The sequence below is a fragment of the Paramisgurnus dabryanus genome, chromosome 20 (assembly GCF_030506205.2).
Source record: "Paramisgurnus dabryanus chromosome 20, PD_genome_1.1, whole genome shotgun sequence".
Lineage (NCBI taxonomy): Eukaryota > Metazoa > Chordata > Actinopteri > Cypriniformes > Cobitidae > Paramisgurnus > Paramisgurnus dabryanus.
In genome coordinates this window covers 24,843,497-24,858,267 of record NC_133356.1, presented here as the reverse complement: position 1 = coordinate 24,858,267, position 14,771 = coordinate 24,843,497, and the positions used below count along the sequence as shown (strand labels likewise).

Below are 14,771 nucleotides of genomic sequence, written 5' to 3'. Positions count from 1 at the left end.
TAGTGTATGCACTGTTATCCATCTCTTTTTTTTGTTCTCTCTTACACTCCATTTTTTGTTTCAGGCTGAAAACCTGCTGTTAGATGCTGATATGAACATTAAGATTGCTGATTTTGGCTTCAGTAATGAGTTCATGGTGGGAAATAAGTTGGACACGTTCTGTGGCAGCCCACCGTACGCCGCCCCTGAGCTCTTTCAGGGTAAGAAGTATGACGGGCCCGAGGTAGACGTATGGAGTTTGGGCGTCATACTCTACACGCTGGTCAGCGGGTCACTCCCCTTCGATGGACAGAATCTCAAGGTTTTAACTTCACTTCATCAAACCATGTGTGTGTACGTTGTTGGGAGTTTGTGTATTCTCACCGTTGTGTCCGTTACGCAGGAACTGCGTGAAAGGGTGCTGCGGGGTAAATATCGAATCCCTTTCTACATGTCCACCGACTGTGAGAATCTTCTCAAGAGGTTTTTGGTCCTAAACCCTGCCAAGAGAGGAACATTAGAGGTCAGTCTCTCACACTATCTTACACATTTCTGTTGAAAATATGTGTGGCTGCCTTGAGAGTCCTTTAGGGAGTGCAAATATTTTATGTTATAAAGCCTATTATGTGTTGAAGATTGTGCTAGATGATGTTTTGAACATTCGTGATACATTTACAATAGTGCTGGTTACATAATATTATGCAACATTGAGTGCAATTAAGTGAATTCACCTTTTATTCTGCTTTTATAAAAGGTGACTTGTATATTGAGCTTTAACAACGACAGAAATGTTTTAATAGTCTCTATGGTCAAAGGTGAATTTGTGTCATTTATATGGCACAACATGGAATTACAATAGTAGTTTTTTTTAACAGGTCTCCTTTCCTTTTCATTGGCCAAACAGATAGTCCCGCCTCACACTTTAATGTCATTAGTTAAAGCAAGGGTACCTATAGACCATTTTGCAAGATGTAAACAACACTGGTCCAGAAGTACTTCATGTTTTAGTTTTTTTACATTACATAAACGTTGGGATAGAATACAACCAACAGAACAGAAAGAACTGAATCAAAAAGGTAAACAAACATCTTTAAAATATATGTGAATTAAAGAAAACAGGAAGTGTTTCTGGACCAGTGTTGTTTACATCTTGCAAAATGGTCTATTATGTTCATTTTCACGAGATTGTGAATGTGTCTGTGAATTTTCAGCTCAAAATACCCCACAGATCATTTGTTATAGCATGTTCAAACTTCCCCTATTTGAGTTAGAGCAAAAAAGCCCTGTTTATATGGGTGTACCTTTTTAAATGCAAATGAGCTACTGCTCTTATGCTGCGTTTACACCAACAACGTTTCAGGCGTAAAAATTGCATCTGCCGCACCTAGTTTGCCGCTTGAACAGTTTGACTGCATTCGCGCATGTAGAGCGAATTAAACGCGCGGAAAAAGCAAGCACCAGAAATAACGCGCCGCGCCAGAAGCGCGTCAATGCATCTTCACATTGACTTAACATTGAAATCACTCGCGCTTCATGTCTCTACCGCGGTTGGTGTAAACGCAGCATTACTCTTACGAACAGACAGTGAGCGCTTTAGGTCAAAAATAGATCTGATATCTGTGAATACAGTTTGGGACAATAGTATATTTAGCCGCATTAGCACTGCGCTAACAAACACATTTAGAAAACCTTTTGTGTAAAATTAACCAGTCAGTCAGTGGGTGGGGCTTCATCAGTGTGATGTCACAGTAACAAGAAAATCAAAACAGCATGTCTAATGAGACTGCTTTAATTTAATGGGGATTAAAAAGAAGGAAAGGTGGATTTTGTTCATTTACGGCTGTTTAGGGTTGTGCCGATAGACGACAGTATCGTGTAGCTACGATCTGCAGAAATATCACCAATAGCAGGCTTTCATTACGATAGTTGGCAATGGTTATTATTATTATCATCATCGTTTCAATTACCATGCTCATTGCGTGCTTTTGCTTGCATGAGAGGGTTTGTGGGCATCGGATTAATGGCATCAGTTTTAAGAAGGTTGCGGTCATGACAGTGTTGCCCTTGATTCTTTTTGTCCGCCAATCAAGTGACTTGTAATAAATGAGTACAAAATGAACAAATAAATAAATGAGTAAACTACTGCCCCCCCCATGCCATCATCTATCGGCGATCTCACAGGCTGACAAAAAGACGATCTCAAAATGGGGCATATCGCCCAACACTAGGGCTGTTGCTGCCAACACACATTGATGTCCAAAAAACCTTATAAATGTGGATTTTGCATAATATGTGCCCTTTAAGGCAATGTTAAAAATTCGATGCTCAAAAAATTGTGGTTTAAAACAGCCATTCCCAAACGGTGGTCCGCGGACCACTAGTGGTCCATGAGGGTACTGCAGGTGGTCCGTGTAAAGGCAAAATAAAAAAATAAAATATATTTTTTTAAGAATATGTAGGCCTATATTAAAATATTGGCAAATGGACTCCAATGGCTTTTCCTTTTGACAACTTGTTTTTATTTTTATATATTTTATTTTATTGATGGATATTTCATGTGTTGCTGTCTTTTGTTTAATAAAATTTTTTAATTGTTCGAAATAAAGAATTCATTAATTCATTCATAGCCTTTATAGGCAACTTATATGAAACAAAATGTTTATAAATGGAATGAATAAGGCCTGCTATTATTTTAGTGTCCAGTTAGTTTGTTGATCTCGCGTTTCTGAAGTGTTTTGCGGATGTGCTGTTAAGTGGACTTGAAAACTCTGAAGAATAATAATCCCTGAAAATCGCCAAAGGTTTTGATATGTTGACTATATCCAAGTGCTAGTAAGCCTATTTAGAGGTGCAGATTAATTCAGGACTTTGTGTAGACATATTTTATTATGAGTATTGAGGTGGTCCGCGAAAATGTTTGATTACACATAGTGGTCCACACACACAAAAAGTTTGAAAACCCCTGGTTTAAAAGAAACCAAATATGTCCAAGTTAATGTTGTGTCTGCTTACTAAACTGGCATAGGAGAAAGTAAATTACATCACAATAATTCTGTACTCCATTCAATAGCAAAAATGGTTTGCTAACATTTAGTAATAAAAACTTAATGACTTGTCTATTTCAAAAATATTGTTTAATATGTAATTCAACAATAACTGATTGTGAACTTTTTCACTTTTAGCAAATCATGAAAGAGCGCTGGATCAATGCAGGCTATGAGGACGATGAGCTCAAACCCTTCACTCAACCAGAAACTGACATCTCTGACCAGAAGAGAATAGGTAAGAAAAATCACTTTATGCTTCACATGTTTGAAATCAAACTCTTAATCCATGTTTCCAAAGCTGCATTTGAGATGCCATAGAGATGTCCAGCGGGTTTAATGTTACCTGCACATAAATACATTAACACACCAATTAGAAAAGTCTTTAGCTCAGGGTTGTAGATGCCTTTAGAGCAGTGGTTCCCAACCTGGGGTCTACACAAAAAAGGGGACTTAGATAAAGTAATTATGTAAAATGTTTAATATTAAAATCTATAACATTTGCTGTCTAAAGTCCCCAATCCTTTGGTATAATGCTGCAGGGTTGGAGGGCTCTGATTGTGGTATTTGTATGTAGGGGAAGAGGTTGGGAATCACTGCTTTAGAGGAATATCTGTAGACTAATAAAACACCACTTTTTATTAGGGTGTCAGGGGCGTAGAAGAGTTTCTGTAATACCCTTCAAGACATTTCCCCAGGTTCTTTTTTTAAAAGGGGAGAAATGAAAAACCATGTACAGACAATGGATGACAAAGGATGACACGAGGGATGTACTTGTACAGTGTGAAGTGTTGCATAACACAGCAGCTGGCTCCCTATCATATATCGACATCTCTGATCTCCCTCCCTTCTATCTCTCTGTGAGGATCTCCTTGTGTAGAAATGTGATATGGTCACATGGTTACAAGTGGGAGCGAAGCGAGTGCTTGGCTTTCAGGAACTTGAGCATTGCAGGGCAAGCCAGCCTTGCTCGCTTATCTATAATTGGTCCACAGTTACACACCCACTCCTGCTAACCGGACATAACACACGAGCAGTCACATGCATACTTATTGAAGGACTGGCGGAAGGGTTAACATCTTGAATGTGTAATGGAGTGGAAAGTAGAGGACATGCCGGTTGTGTGCTTGTCTAGCTTCCCCACCATCAGCCTCACGTTCAGAGGAGCATGCATGAGCTCGACAGCCCACAGTGGTCCTTGTGTATGGAGAGGAGGTGGAACATAGCTTCACTTGAAAGCACTTAAACCAACCGGCATGTGGATTCCCATGAGCCTGTCAAGAGAGAATGGATTATACCTCTATTCATTGTTAGTTTTTATGTTATAAAACAGTTAGTTTCAGTCTTTGATTCTGATTGGTCAATAGCGTTGTTTATTAATGATAAAACACAGCTATGACTGCTGTGCCGAATGAACCAGTGAGGTTTTTATTACATTATTGGTACTGAAGCCTCCTGCTGATGTAGATAGAAGTCTTCTGCTGTTAATAAAGGATGATAAACACAATATTTATCGGGCTAGATGGTATACTTTTACATTGTGATTATTATAGATTTTGCTGCACTGTTTACATTACAATACATCCATGATGCATATAGGTATAGTGGTAAATGTAGGTTATTTATAGTTGCCAAAGAGGAATCTCCACTTGGCACATTAAAGTTTAATTCAGCTGATGTGCAGACTGATCCAGTCATATTTATAATGTATTACAGTTGTTTTCGGGTCTTTGTTTGTAACTCTAGTGTTATGTAATTTAAAGCAGCTGCTTTTGCACTCATGCCATAGTTATATAATTGTTTGAGAAATCTTAAAAAGGATAAAGTTAGCCAAAATAGAAAACCCTCTTATAATTGACCCCCCCCAGGTCATCCCTGATGTATATGACCACTTTTCTTTATTTAAACGCAAACAATTGTATATTAAAATGCTGTCATGATAGTGAGTTATGGCGGTTTTCCTTTGCACAGTACCCCACGTTTGGTTTGGGTCAGCTTACTTTTGGGGGCTTTTTTAGGGGGTACCGTACGTAGTACCCAAATTGTTTTTTTTTTAGTACCACCTCGGTTGGGGTTCCAAGCGACCTGAGCTGATACCAAAATGTGACATGAAAACACTGTAGATCACTGATTGGTCTAAGAGAATCGTCACTACTAGCGTCATCGCTATAATGTAAAACAGTAGCTTTACCTTTATGCTAGCTTGTGCTGTCTCGAGTAAACATGTTGTCATCTGAGCTTTGCTGTAAGTTCCCAAACTACTTTTTAGTGATGAAAAACATCCACAGGTTGAGAATCAGGAACACCATAACAGTTTTTTCCAGACTTGCAGTTTGTGGCGGCACATTCGCGACGCGCACGTCCACATTTATGCTTAAATGCAACTTCAATGAGGCTCAGTGGGGCGCGTTGAATGACGCCACGAGTGTTTGTACAGAAACCGTCATGTGAGACAGAGGTACTGATAAACACGATGTGCAAATATCTATTTGTGGTGGTCAATTTTAATTTTGTGACGGACTGAGAAATAAGTGAATGTTTGTGAATGTACAATGACACTTTCACATGTATGATGTCACAGCAGTAGGCAGCACAAATATAACGACACTCCCATAATCCCTCGTACTCTGAAGTGTTACTAAACTCGATGGAAAAGCTAACCTAGCCAAATTGAGGTGAGCTGACTCGACCTGACCCAAACCAAATTGTTGGGTACCATGCAATGCAAAAGCCCATTAGTGACACCAATTTTTTTTGCTGGAAATTTAGCATCAACACACTTTAACCATGCATTTAATGTACCTGCATGTTTCACTTAATTCATGTATATACGGATCTATAAATATACAAATTAGCCCCCGCCTCAATCGCACAGCTCGGACCAAGGATATGAAATTAGTTGCTGCCTCCACTCTATTGCACCACCTTGGACCATAGATATACATGTGCATAGATGCTACATTTGGCAGTTTCAGACACATAATTGCTATGTTTGGTTTCACTTAATGCATACGTGAACTGCGCGCTTGCAGCACTTATCTTTCAGTGTTGATGTTAACAGGTTAGAGAATTCACACTTCATTTGTCAGCAGCAGAGAAACAAAGCTGAAGCAGCTGTGCTGCATCCATAATATCTATAACTCAAACTACTGATCTATTCATTCAACTGTGTTGATATGATTGGTTACATGTTTTAGGTGATTTTGAACTGTGGGAATGAGACTGTCTTCAATATTATGGAGAAAATACTTCAATGGTGTTAAATGATGAGTTTGCCCATGGCTTGTTTTAAACCACATTAAAAACACCACATAGACAACAACAAAAACATGTTTTCCCCACAGTTGGGGCTCTGTTCACTCTTTTAGTAACGGTTAACAGGGTGTATAGGAACGATATGTGCACAGTGGGCAGAACTGATGACTCAACGTTCTTGCAAATAAACTGGATTTAAAGGGCTATCGACCCACAAGTTTATACGCTGTCTGCGTTACAGCATAGTGAGGGGTGTTGTGTGTTGTGTTCATGCTAGATGGATGAGTATTTTGATTCTTAATCGCTAAATGAATTAGAAAAGCACACCTACTCCGAGATCATTTTGCCATATTAGTGTTTAAGTCAAAGAGAAACATGCATATCAATTTTTTAATTTTTTAAAATGGTTTAAGAAAATGACCTTGGCTGCATCACAACTGTTTCCAGTGAGCTGCATGTAATAGTTACTATGGTATTTTAATGTGCTGTTATGTTGTGTTTCGGTAAGTCTGTTGGAATTTTCCTGTAATTCATTGTCTTCCAGGCAAAAGTCAGATTGATTAAAAAAGTAATATCAGAGCCACGTGATTTAATGTAACAATCTCATGCAAAGAAGTCGCACTCCTATAAGAGAATAAAACCCCTATGGTGTGTTTGTGTGTCATTTTGCAGATGTGATCGTGGGACTGGGCTTCTCCAGAGATAAGATCAACGAGTCTTTGTCAAAAATGAACTATGATGAGATCACTGCCATATACTTGCTGCTTGGCAGGAAGACCAATGAGGTAAGATCCTAATGAAGAGTGGGATTATGGGATTGGTCTATAGTGCTAGTCTTATGTGTTGGTTTTGTGGCTTTACAGGAGGTCATTGACTCCAGCTCCAACAGTAATCTGTCCGTGTCAAAGACTAGACCCATCAGTGAGATGAACGGCCAATCGCCAGCTCACCTGAAGGTCCAGAGAAGCATCTCCACCACTGAATCCAGAAAATCCAGACGCCATAGTGATCAGGGTGACTTTTTTTAATCATTTACAAGTTTTTTTCACATACAGACCAATATTAGCTTGTTCGTATTGCTGTAGATAAAGCTACTGATAAAGAGGAGCTGATTGGTATAATGCTGCTACACATGAAAAATTAAAGTAACTCGATGGATCAGAAATGAAAGGCAGTACTGAATTTGTTATTTCTTCCCTTCTTTCAGTTGGTGTCACTAACTCAGGGTTGAATAGCTCTAAAAGGACTGTCCCCAGCACAGGTGATGATGTCAAACAGGAGGGCGGGGTCACGGCACGTAAGCCCCCATCACATAGCCCTCCCAGCCCACTGCTGGGTAATGCCAACAACCCTAACAAAACAGAAATACCCGACCGAAAGAGAGGCAGCACCATCACACCTAATGTGAGTTCACCAGTTTGCTTGTCTTTTTCAGGTTTAAATGTAACTGTGGGTTCACACCAGATGCGAATTCAACGATTTGTGCGAGTAGATTACACACAAAGTCAACGCAAAGACGCGATCAGACTAGTGCTGCACAATTAATCGCATCGCAATCGCGATGTCAGCCTGTGCGATTATATGACAGCAAAATGTTGCAATTATATTAAATAAATAAATGTGTGGACTTTTAACACAAACTTTCTGATAACTGTTTGATGAGTTTCCTTGCCGTTTAAAAAAAGAAAGAAAAACGAACAAAAAAGGCAGTGCACGTGTGGCATGCACGTGTGTGGTGTGCGTCGTCACTTATACCAGAGCGAAGATGGATGCAGAGGAGATTGACAGTGATCTGGTAGCTAAAAAAAAAACTCTATGTCTGTTGTATGGCGGTATTTTGGATTTAGGATTACTTACACTGAGCAGTTGCGACATCACGTGGCAATACGAAAACATTTCTAGTTTTACAAATACACATTATCACTAAACTGTGTGTGGATTTTCCTTAAAACCCATCAAGTTGACTCATGATACCATATAGTATAATCGCAATCGCACATCGCAATATTAGCACCAATAACCGCAATGGGAAAAATTACCCAAATCGTGCAGCCCTAGATCAGACGCATCCGCGCTATTCGCCTCAAACGCGTCTTCGCCCACGTTGAAATTATTCAACTCGAGTGAAAAATTCACATGACACGAAGTTAAATCTTGCGAGTAATCTAGAGCGAGTAACGCAATGCCTCGCGTTTGGTGTGTGTACGTAGCATAAGGATTGCATAATAACCATTTAATGAAAGTATTACGATAATTATTTTGTGTTTTATTGTTATTATTACATTTGTGAGTCATAGTGTGTTTATATCTCTTTGCAAATGTTTTCTTTTTGAGAAATGATGCGATATGATAAGCATGCTAACAATGTTTGGCTAGATATTGTATTCTATTTTTATATAAGGAGGTCGTATTATGATTCATATTTTTAACTTTCGTAGTTAGTGTGTTATGTTGCTGTTTAAGGGGGGAAAGGTCTTTAAAGGATTAGTCCATTTTCTTAAAAAAAATCCAGAAAATGTACTCACCACCATGTCATCCAAAATGTTGTCTTTCTTTGTTCAGTCGAGAAGAAATTATGTTTTTTGAGGAAAACATTCCAGGATTTTTCTAATTTTAATGGACCCCAACACGTAGCAGTTTTAATGCAGTTTAAAATTGCAGTTTCAAAGGACTCTAAACGATCCCAAACGAGACATAAGGGTCTTATCTAGCAAATCGATTGTCATTTTTGACAAGAAAAATAAAAAATATGCACTTTTAAATAGAGCCCGACCGATATGCATTTTTGGGGGCCGATGCCGATACAGATATTAGGGAGTAAAAAAAGACAGATAACGATATATCTGCCGATATTCTTTATGTGTATATTATAGTACAGTACACATATACTACAGTATATTATACTACAGCAGGCTACTGTACATATGAAGAGTTTGGTTCCAAAACGCAATAAAAGCCATTTTTGAAAAAATTGAGTTACTGCCAAAATCAGTATTATATCAGGTCAGTATTTAAAAGTAAATTCTTAATTTTACGCAAAATCCAATATCCGCCGTGTTATTCTGTCATATTTTCTCTCTTTTTTCCCAAAACGCAATAAACACCACTGCCCCTTTTTTACAGAATGCAATAAATCCGCTCCACAAATTACAGCGCACCATTCCATGCAATGTAAACAAACAATGGCGGCGCGTTGAATACACAGAGTCCTAGTTTTCCTCATCTACTTTGTACTTCGTGATCAACAAACAAACAAAAACGAAATAATACTTTAATAGCATTGATAAACCTGTGGTTTTCTGTGACGGGAAAGAAACGTAAGCCATCAACATCTAATAATTTACGCGAGAGGCACTCGGGAGACGATCGCTTGTTCTTCCGACAGCATCTAGCTTCTCTCGTGCTAACACATTGACCCCAGGGGATCTAATGAAAAACTTTCCATAATTTTACTCAAAGTCAACGAGAATCACAGCTGATCGCTGTGAAAAATGTTAAGCGATGGTGTTTAGTATAACCGCGCAGCAATGACAGTGTTCTTAATATGACAAAGTAAGTGTTTTGATAAATTTTTTTAATCAGTGTGTACAACTGTTCAACTAAATTAATATAAAATGGCAAAAATGAATGCACATCTATACATTGTTTGAATAGATTTATAGAATTTTGAAAAAAAAACGTCATGGATTTATTGCATTTTGTGGAAAAAAATGAAAATAAAGTTATGGATTTGAATTTTTTATGTTTTTATAACCTAAAGTTTCTATGTGAAAGTTTGTAACAGAAAATAGTGGTTTTCCTCTTGTCACTTTCTTGGTATAGAAAACACGTTTTTACCGAAATTTGTCAAAATGGATTTATTGCGTTTTGGAACCAAACTCTTCATATAATACACTATATACATTAACAGAATATACTATATATAAATACTTTTTTTGCAATGATCACTCACAAATGTGGTGATCAAACACTTAAAATGACGTGACAAAGATATGTAATATAGGCAGGTGTGTTTTACAAGTTAACAATAAACTTTTTATCCAAAATGATTCTAATATAAGTGCACAAAACAGTAAACTTGACTAATTATAAATAACTTTAAAACACAAACAAAACAAAATACATATAACTTAAATGATGGTCAGTTTTGACGAGAATAATGTTATATTGGGCTTATTTTGAAAATGGAAATTTATAAAGTCATTGTTTATTTGCTTTACAGTAAGTTATGTACTTCACAAATTAATTAAACTTACTGTTAAGACGACAATGCTTGACTTGCTGACAACATAATGATGTAGGCTTATGTTTAATGTACTGCACAACATTTTTATAACACAAACTCACAGTGTTCTGCCGGGACTTTAAACTTTTATAAAACTAAAGCTTCTGCTCTCCGCCTCTTTAATTTAGCGAGGGTGTAAAGTTGCGCGAGCTTATTTAATCAATTGCTTTGAAATGAGCATGTTCAGTAACCGCACAAGCAGCTGTACTCCCACAGACTGCGCGTCAGTTAAAGCGCGGCCTTTCTCCGCCTCGCGTCATTTCTTCCGCTTGCGTTTTAAACAACTCGCAAGTGGACAAAAGAGACGGATTAAAAACACCAAATGTAAACCGGAATGTGTATTTCTCGCCCATTTATAATCCAATCGACCAAAGCGCGTCTTAATACCAGGTGTAAAATGTTGTGAAGAAACCACGTGACTGCCACCACCTGAACTGAGGGACTGACTGAAGTGAAGGGGGGTTGGCTGGTGTCACTACAGTGAGTGACCTGGGTCACCATTAGCAACCAGTAGGGCGCACTCTGCTGGACAAACAAGTACCTACATCTTTCAAAAGCATTTAATGTCTTCTGTAAGGAACGTTCATATCCGCTTCATATCTGTGGCTTATACGCCGATACAGATATATCTGCGACAGGCTCATATCGGCCGATAAAATCGGCAAAACGATAAATCGGTCGGGCTCTACTTTTAAACCACAACTTCTTGTCCATATCCGGTCCTGTGACGCGCCAGCGCAACCTCACGCAATACGTCATCACGTCAAGAGGTCACGGATGACATATGCGAAACTCCGCCCCAGTGTTTACAAGTGTGGAGAAAAAGGACCGTTCTGATGTTGTTGTATATGGAATAATAGTAATTAATGTTTTTGTGTCAGTTTATTGTTTAAAATGGTCCGCAAATGTGCGTTTCATATATGTAACACGTGACCTTTCCGCGGCATTTTGAAATTACGTGAGGTTGTACTGGCACATCAGAGGACCAGAGATAGACAAGAAATTGTGGTTTAAAAGTGCATATTTTTCTTGTCAATGACAATCGTTTCGCTAGATAAGACCCTTATGACTTGTTTAGAAACATTTAGAGTCCTTTGAAGCTGTGTTGAAACTGCAATATTTAACTGCGTTATGTGTTTGGGTCCATTAAAGTCCATTAAAATGAGAAAAATCCTGGAACGTTTTCCTCAAAAAGCATAATTTCTTCTTGACTAAACAAAGAAAGACATCAACATTTTGGATGACATGGTGATGAGTAAATTATCTGGATTTTTTTAAGAAAATGGACTAATCCTTTTAAGAAATACTCTAGAAAAATCCAGATAATTTACTTACCCCCATGTCGTCCAAGATGTTTGTCTTTCTTTGTTTAGTCGAGAAGAAATAAAGTTTTTTGAGAAAAACATTCCAACTGTTTACATATGATAAGCTGAAACTTGTGGGTATGGTAAAGGGGCGGGACATTACCAAGGGGTGGGGCTTTAAAGAGACGCTACAACAGACAGACTGGGAAGAGATGTGCTGCAATAATGTAAAATATGTGAAAAATAATGCATCAAGCATGAAACCTGTTCTTGTTTACCGCAAAATCTAAATCAAGACTAAAAGGACTGATTATTATACCTGCAGTTTTTTGATTATCCACAGAATAACTCTGGATCTGGAGGCATATCAAGAAGAAACACATATGTGTGCACTGATAGAAACAACACTGATCGCCTGTCTGTTATTCCAAATGGGAAAGAAAACAGGTACAGTGTCCTACCTGTTTACAAGTTTTTGTATTTAATGCCTTCAGGAAATGCATTTCGTCATTATTTCTGCTATAGCGACACTATGTAAATGTAGTAAAACCAAGTCTTCCTTTTGTATCTCTGTAGTGTGTCATTGTCTCCTGGCTCACGGGACCCCGGGGCCTCCGCTCACAGCATCAGCAATGCTGCCACACCTGATAAAACCCGTTTCCCTCGCGGCACAGCCAGCCGCAGCACTTTCCACGGACAGGTGAGGGATAGACGAACAGCCACCTACAACGGCCCACCCGCATCGCCCACCCAGCCGCGCAGCCGGGCTAATGCCAACAACCTGCTCACCAAACTCACCTCCAAACTCACACGCAGGTAATGAACACAAACACGTCCATGCTTCACCTATGTATAGTTGCTCAGTTGCTGGTATGTTCAGCATAGGCTTGGTTTTCTTATTCTTTCCTTAACTCCTCCCTGTTTGTTTTTATCTGGGGGTTTAATAGAAACTAGTTTTATTTTGTCCATCTTTGTAATGTCGATCCTTTGTTTTCTCATCTCTTGTGTTGTAGAAATATGTCATTCAGGTTTTCCAAAAGGTAGGATTTTGAGTTTATGGGGTGAAAACATCTTTCTCTTAACGTAATGAGAAGTGTCGAGGGGCTGATGCACTAACCTTTAGTCATTTGTTTGCAGTGATTTGGAGTATTAATGCTCTCACAGCATGCTTTATAAACACTGCCTGCATCTTAGTGTGGCCAAATCAAATCAATCTACTGCTAACTGCTACTAATCCAAACGTTTGCATGACACAAGCTGATGTGCAAAACAATGTGTATGACTCAATTTAACACTTAAAAAAGCTCATTCGTTAATCTCAACAAATTAATTCAACATCCTTTTTAGTGAGGTTGCCTTGTTTGTTGATTTTGCGTGCAGGGTTCGAGTTGAGTAAGCATTAAAATAGTAAAAAATAGTAATTGGTAATTTTTTTATACCAAAACATATTTTGTTGGGTAGACATTGTGAATGGGGTGGCTTTCAAATATTGTTGTGGACAATCCGAGGATTTAAAGGGGAAAAGGTTAAAATATGCTGGATTATACCAATATTTTGTTCACTTTGGAAATCCTATGACAAATGTTGGATGTCTTGCCTGCTCATTTGGTAAATACTACACTGCCATCTTGTGGTAGAAGATATAAACAAACCATCGCTGAGCAATTTGTAAGCATTTTGGGCTTTATTTGAACGTCTCAAGAAAAGTGATAGACCTTTTAAAGTGAATTAGTTGTAGACCATTTTAAAGTAAAAGTAGGGTTTAAAAAATGCTGCGTCAAACTAAACAAGTAACAGCCAAAAAATATTCATGTTGTATAATGTATTTATATAAATATAAAGGGAAAGTTCACCCAAAAATGAAAATTCTGTCATCATTTACTCACTTTCATGTTTCTACAAACCTGTATAAATTTTGTGTTCTGATGAACACGAAAGAAGATATTTTGAGGAATGTTTGTAACCAAACCATTAATGAGCCTCCTTCACTTCCATAGTATATTTTTTTCCTACTATGGAAGTGAATGGGGCTCATGAACGGTTTGTTTGTTTGTTTGTAACAACATGAGAGAATGTTTGTGTGAACTGTCTCTTTAAGTTAGTATTGTTGATAAAGTGTAATTAATTTTAATATTTTTTTTGTGATGTAGTTTCCAAAAAAACAATGAATGAAACTATGGTAATAACAAAATGGAGAAAAATGAGTTCCGAGGCCACCTTTGGGGTCAGATTCAAACAAATAAGTAAATCTTTTGTAGGTCCTCCTCAAAGTTTTTTTTTTTTTTTCTTTTAAGGCTGGGGTGGGCGAGTCAGCACCTGCCTGTCATTTACAAATAACAATGGGGATGCACAATTAATCGAAAAACTAATCAGAATTACAATTATGGGTAAAACAATTACAAAATCGCCAAAAGCTTCAATTACAGCTGTCCATTTGTGCTCACCATTCTAACTCCCGTAATTATTTGTTATTTACATTTGTATTATGTAGTTTTAGATGTTTAGATTTTGCATAAGTTTATAAAATATTAAAAAACGTTGATGCAAAACCTATTATTCGACAAGAATAATTGCAATTATAATATCAAGGTGAATAATCAACCATTCTGATTTTTGTCATAATTGTGCAGCTTTAAATAATCCTGAGTAGTTTGATTTGGCTTGTTCAGTTGTGGTCGACCTAGTTAACTCTAGTTTTGCAGAGTCAAGGGTGTTTAAGGGTGGTTTTACATTTGTGTCCTCATATATTTGAACTCCATCTCTAATGTCATGTCTTTGTTTTATTTCGCTTCTTTTTATCTCTTCCTTACTTTTTATCTCCTATTCAATTTATGTTTCATTATAGAGGACTTATGGTGGAGGGCTAAGGTGGAGGTTATTGTACTGTTAAAGGGATAGTTCACC

The 14,771-nt window shown here is 37.8% G+C and overlaps 1 protein-coding gene across 10 annotated transcripts in view; it reads left to right on the top strand.

Annotated features, from left to right (window-relative positions):
* mark3a (MAP/microtubule affinity-regulating kinase 3a) overlaps positions 1 to 14,771 on the top strand; it is a 33,908-nt gene that overhangs the window by 12,531 nt on the left and 6,606 nt on the right. For 5 of the 10 annotated variants that reach the window (XM_065297252.2, XM_065297260.2, XM_065297251.2 and 2 more), the window contains exons 8-16: positions 65 to 301; positions 383 to 502; positions 3,162 to 3,261; positions 6,951 to 7,063; positions 7,142 to 7,292; positions 7,486 to 7,682; positions 12,211 to 12,314; positions 12,444 to 12,683; positions 12,881 to 12,907. In XM_065297252.2, coding sequence (XP_065153324.1) covers positions 65 to 301; positions 383 to 502; positions 3,162 to 3,261; positions 6,951 to 7,063; positions 7,142 to 7,292; positions 7,486 to 7,682; positions 12,211 to 12,314; positions 12,444 to 12,683; positions 12,881 to 12,907 — 1,289 coding nt within the window. The remainder of the gene's footprint in view (positions 1 to 64; positions 302 to 382; positions 503 to 3,161; positions 3,262 to 6,950; positions 7,064 to 7,141; positions 7,293 to 7,485; positions 7,683 to 12,210; positions 12,315 to 12,443; positions 12,684 to 12,880; positions 12,908 to 14,771) is intronic. The other 5 variants (XM_065297254.2, XM_065297255.2, XM_065297253.2 and 2 more) reach the window with 1 other exon arrangement.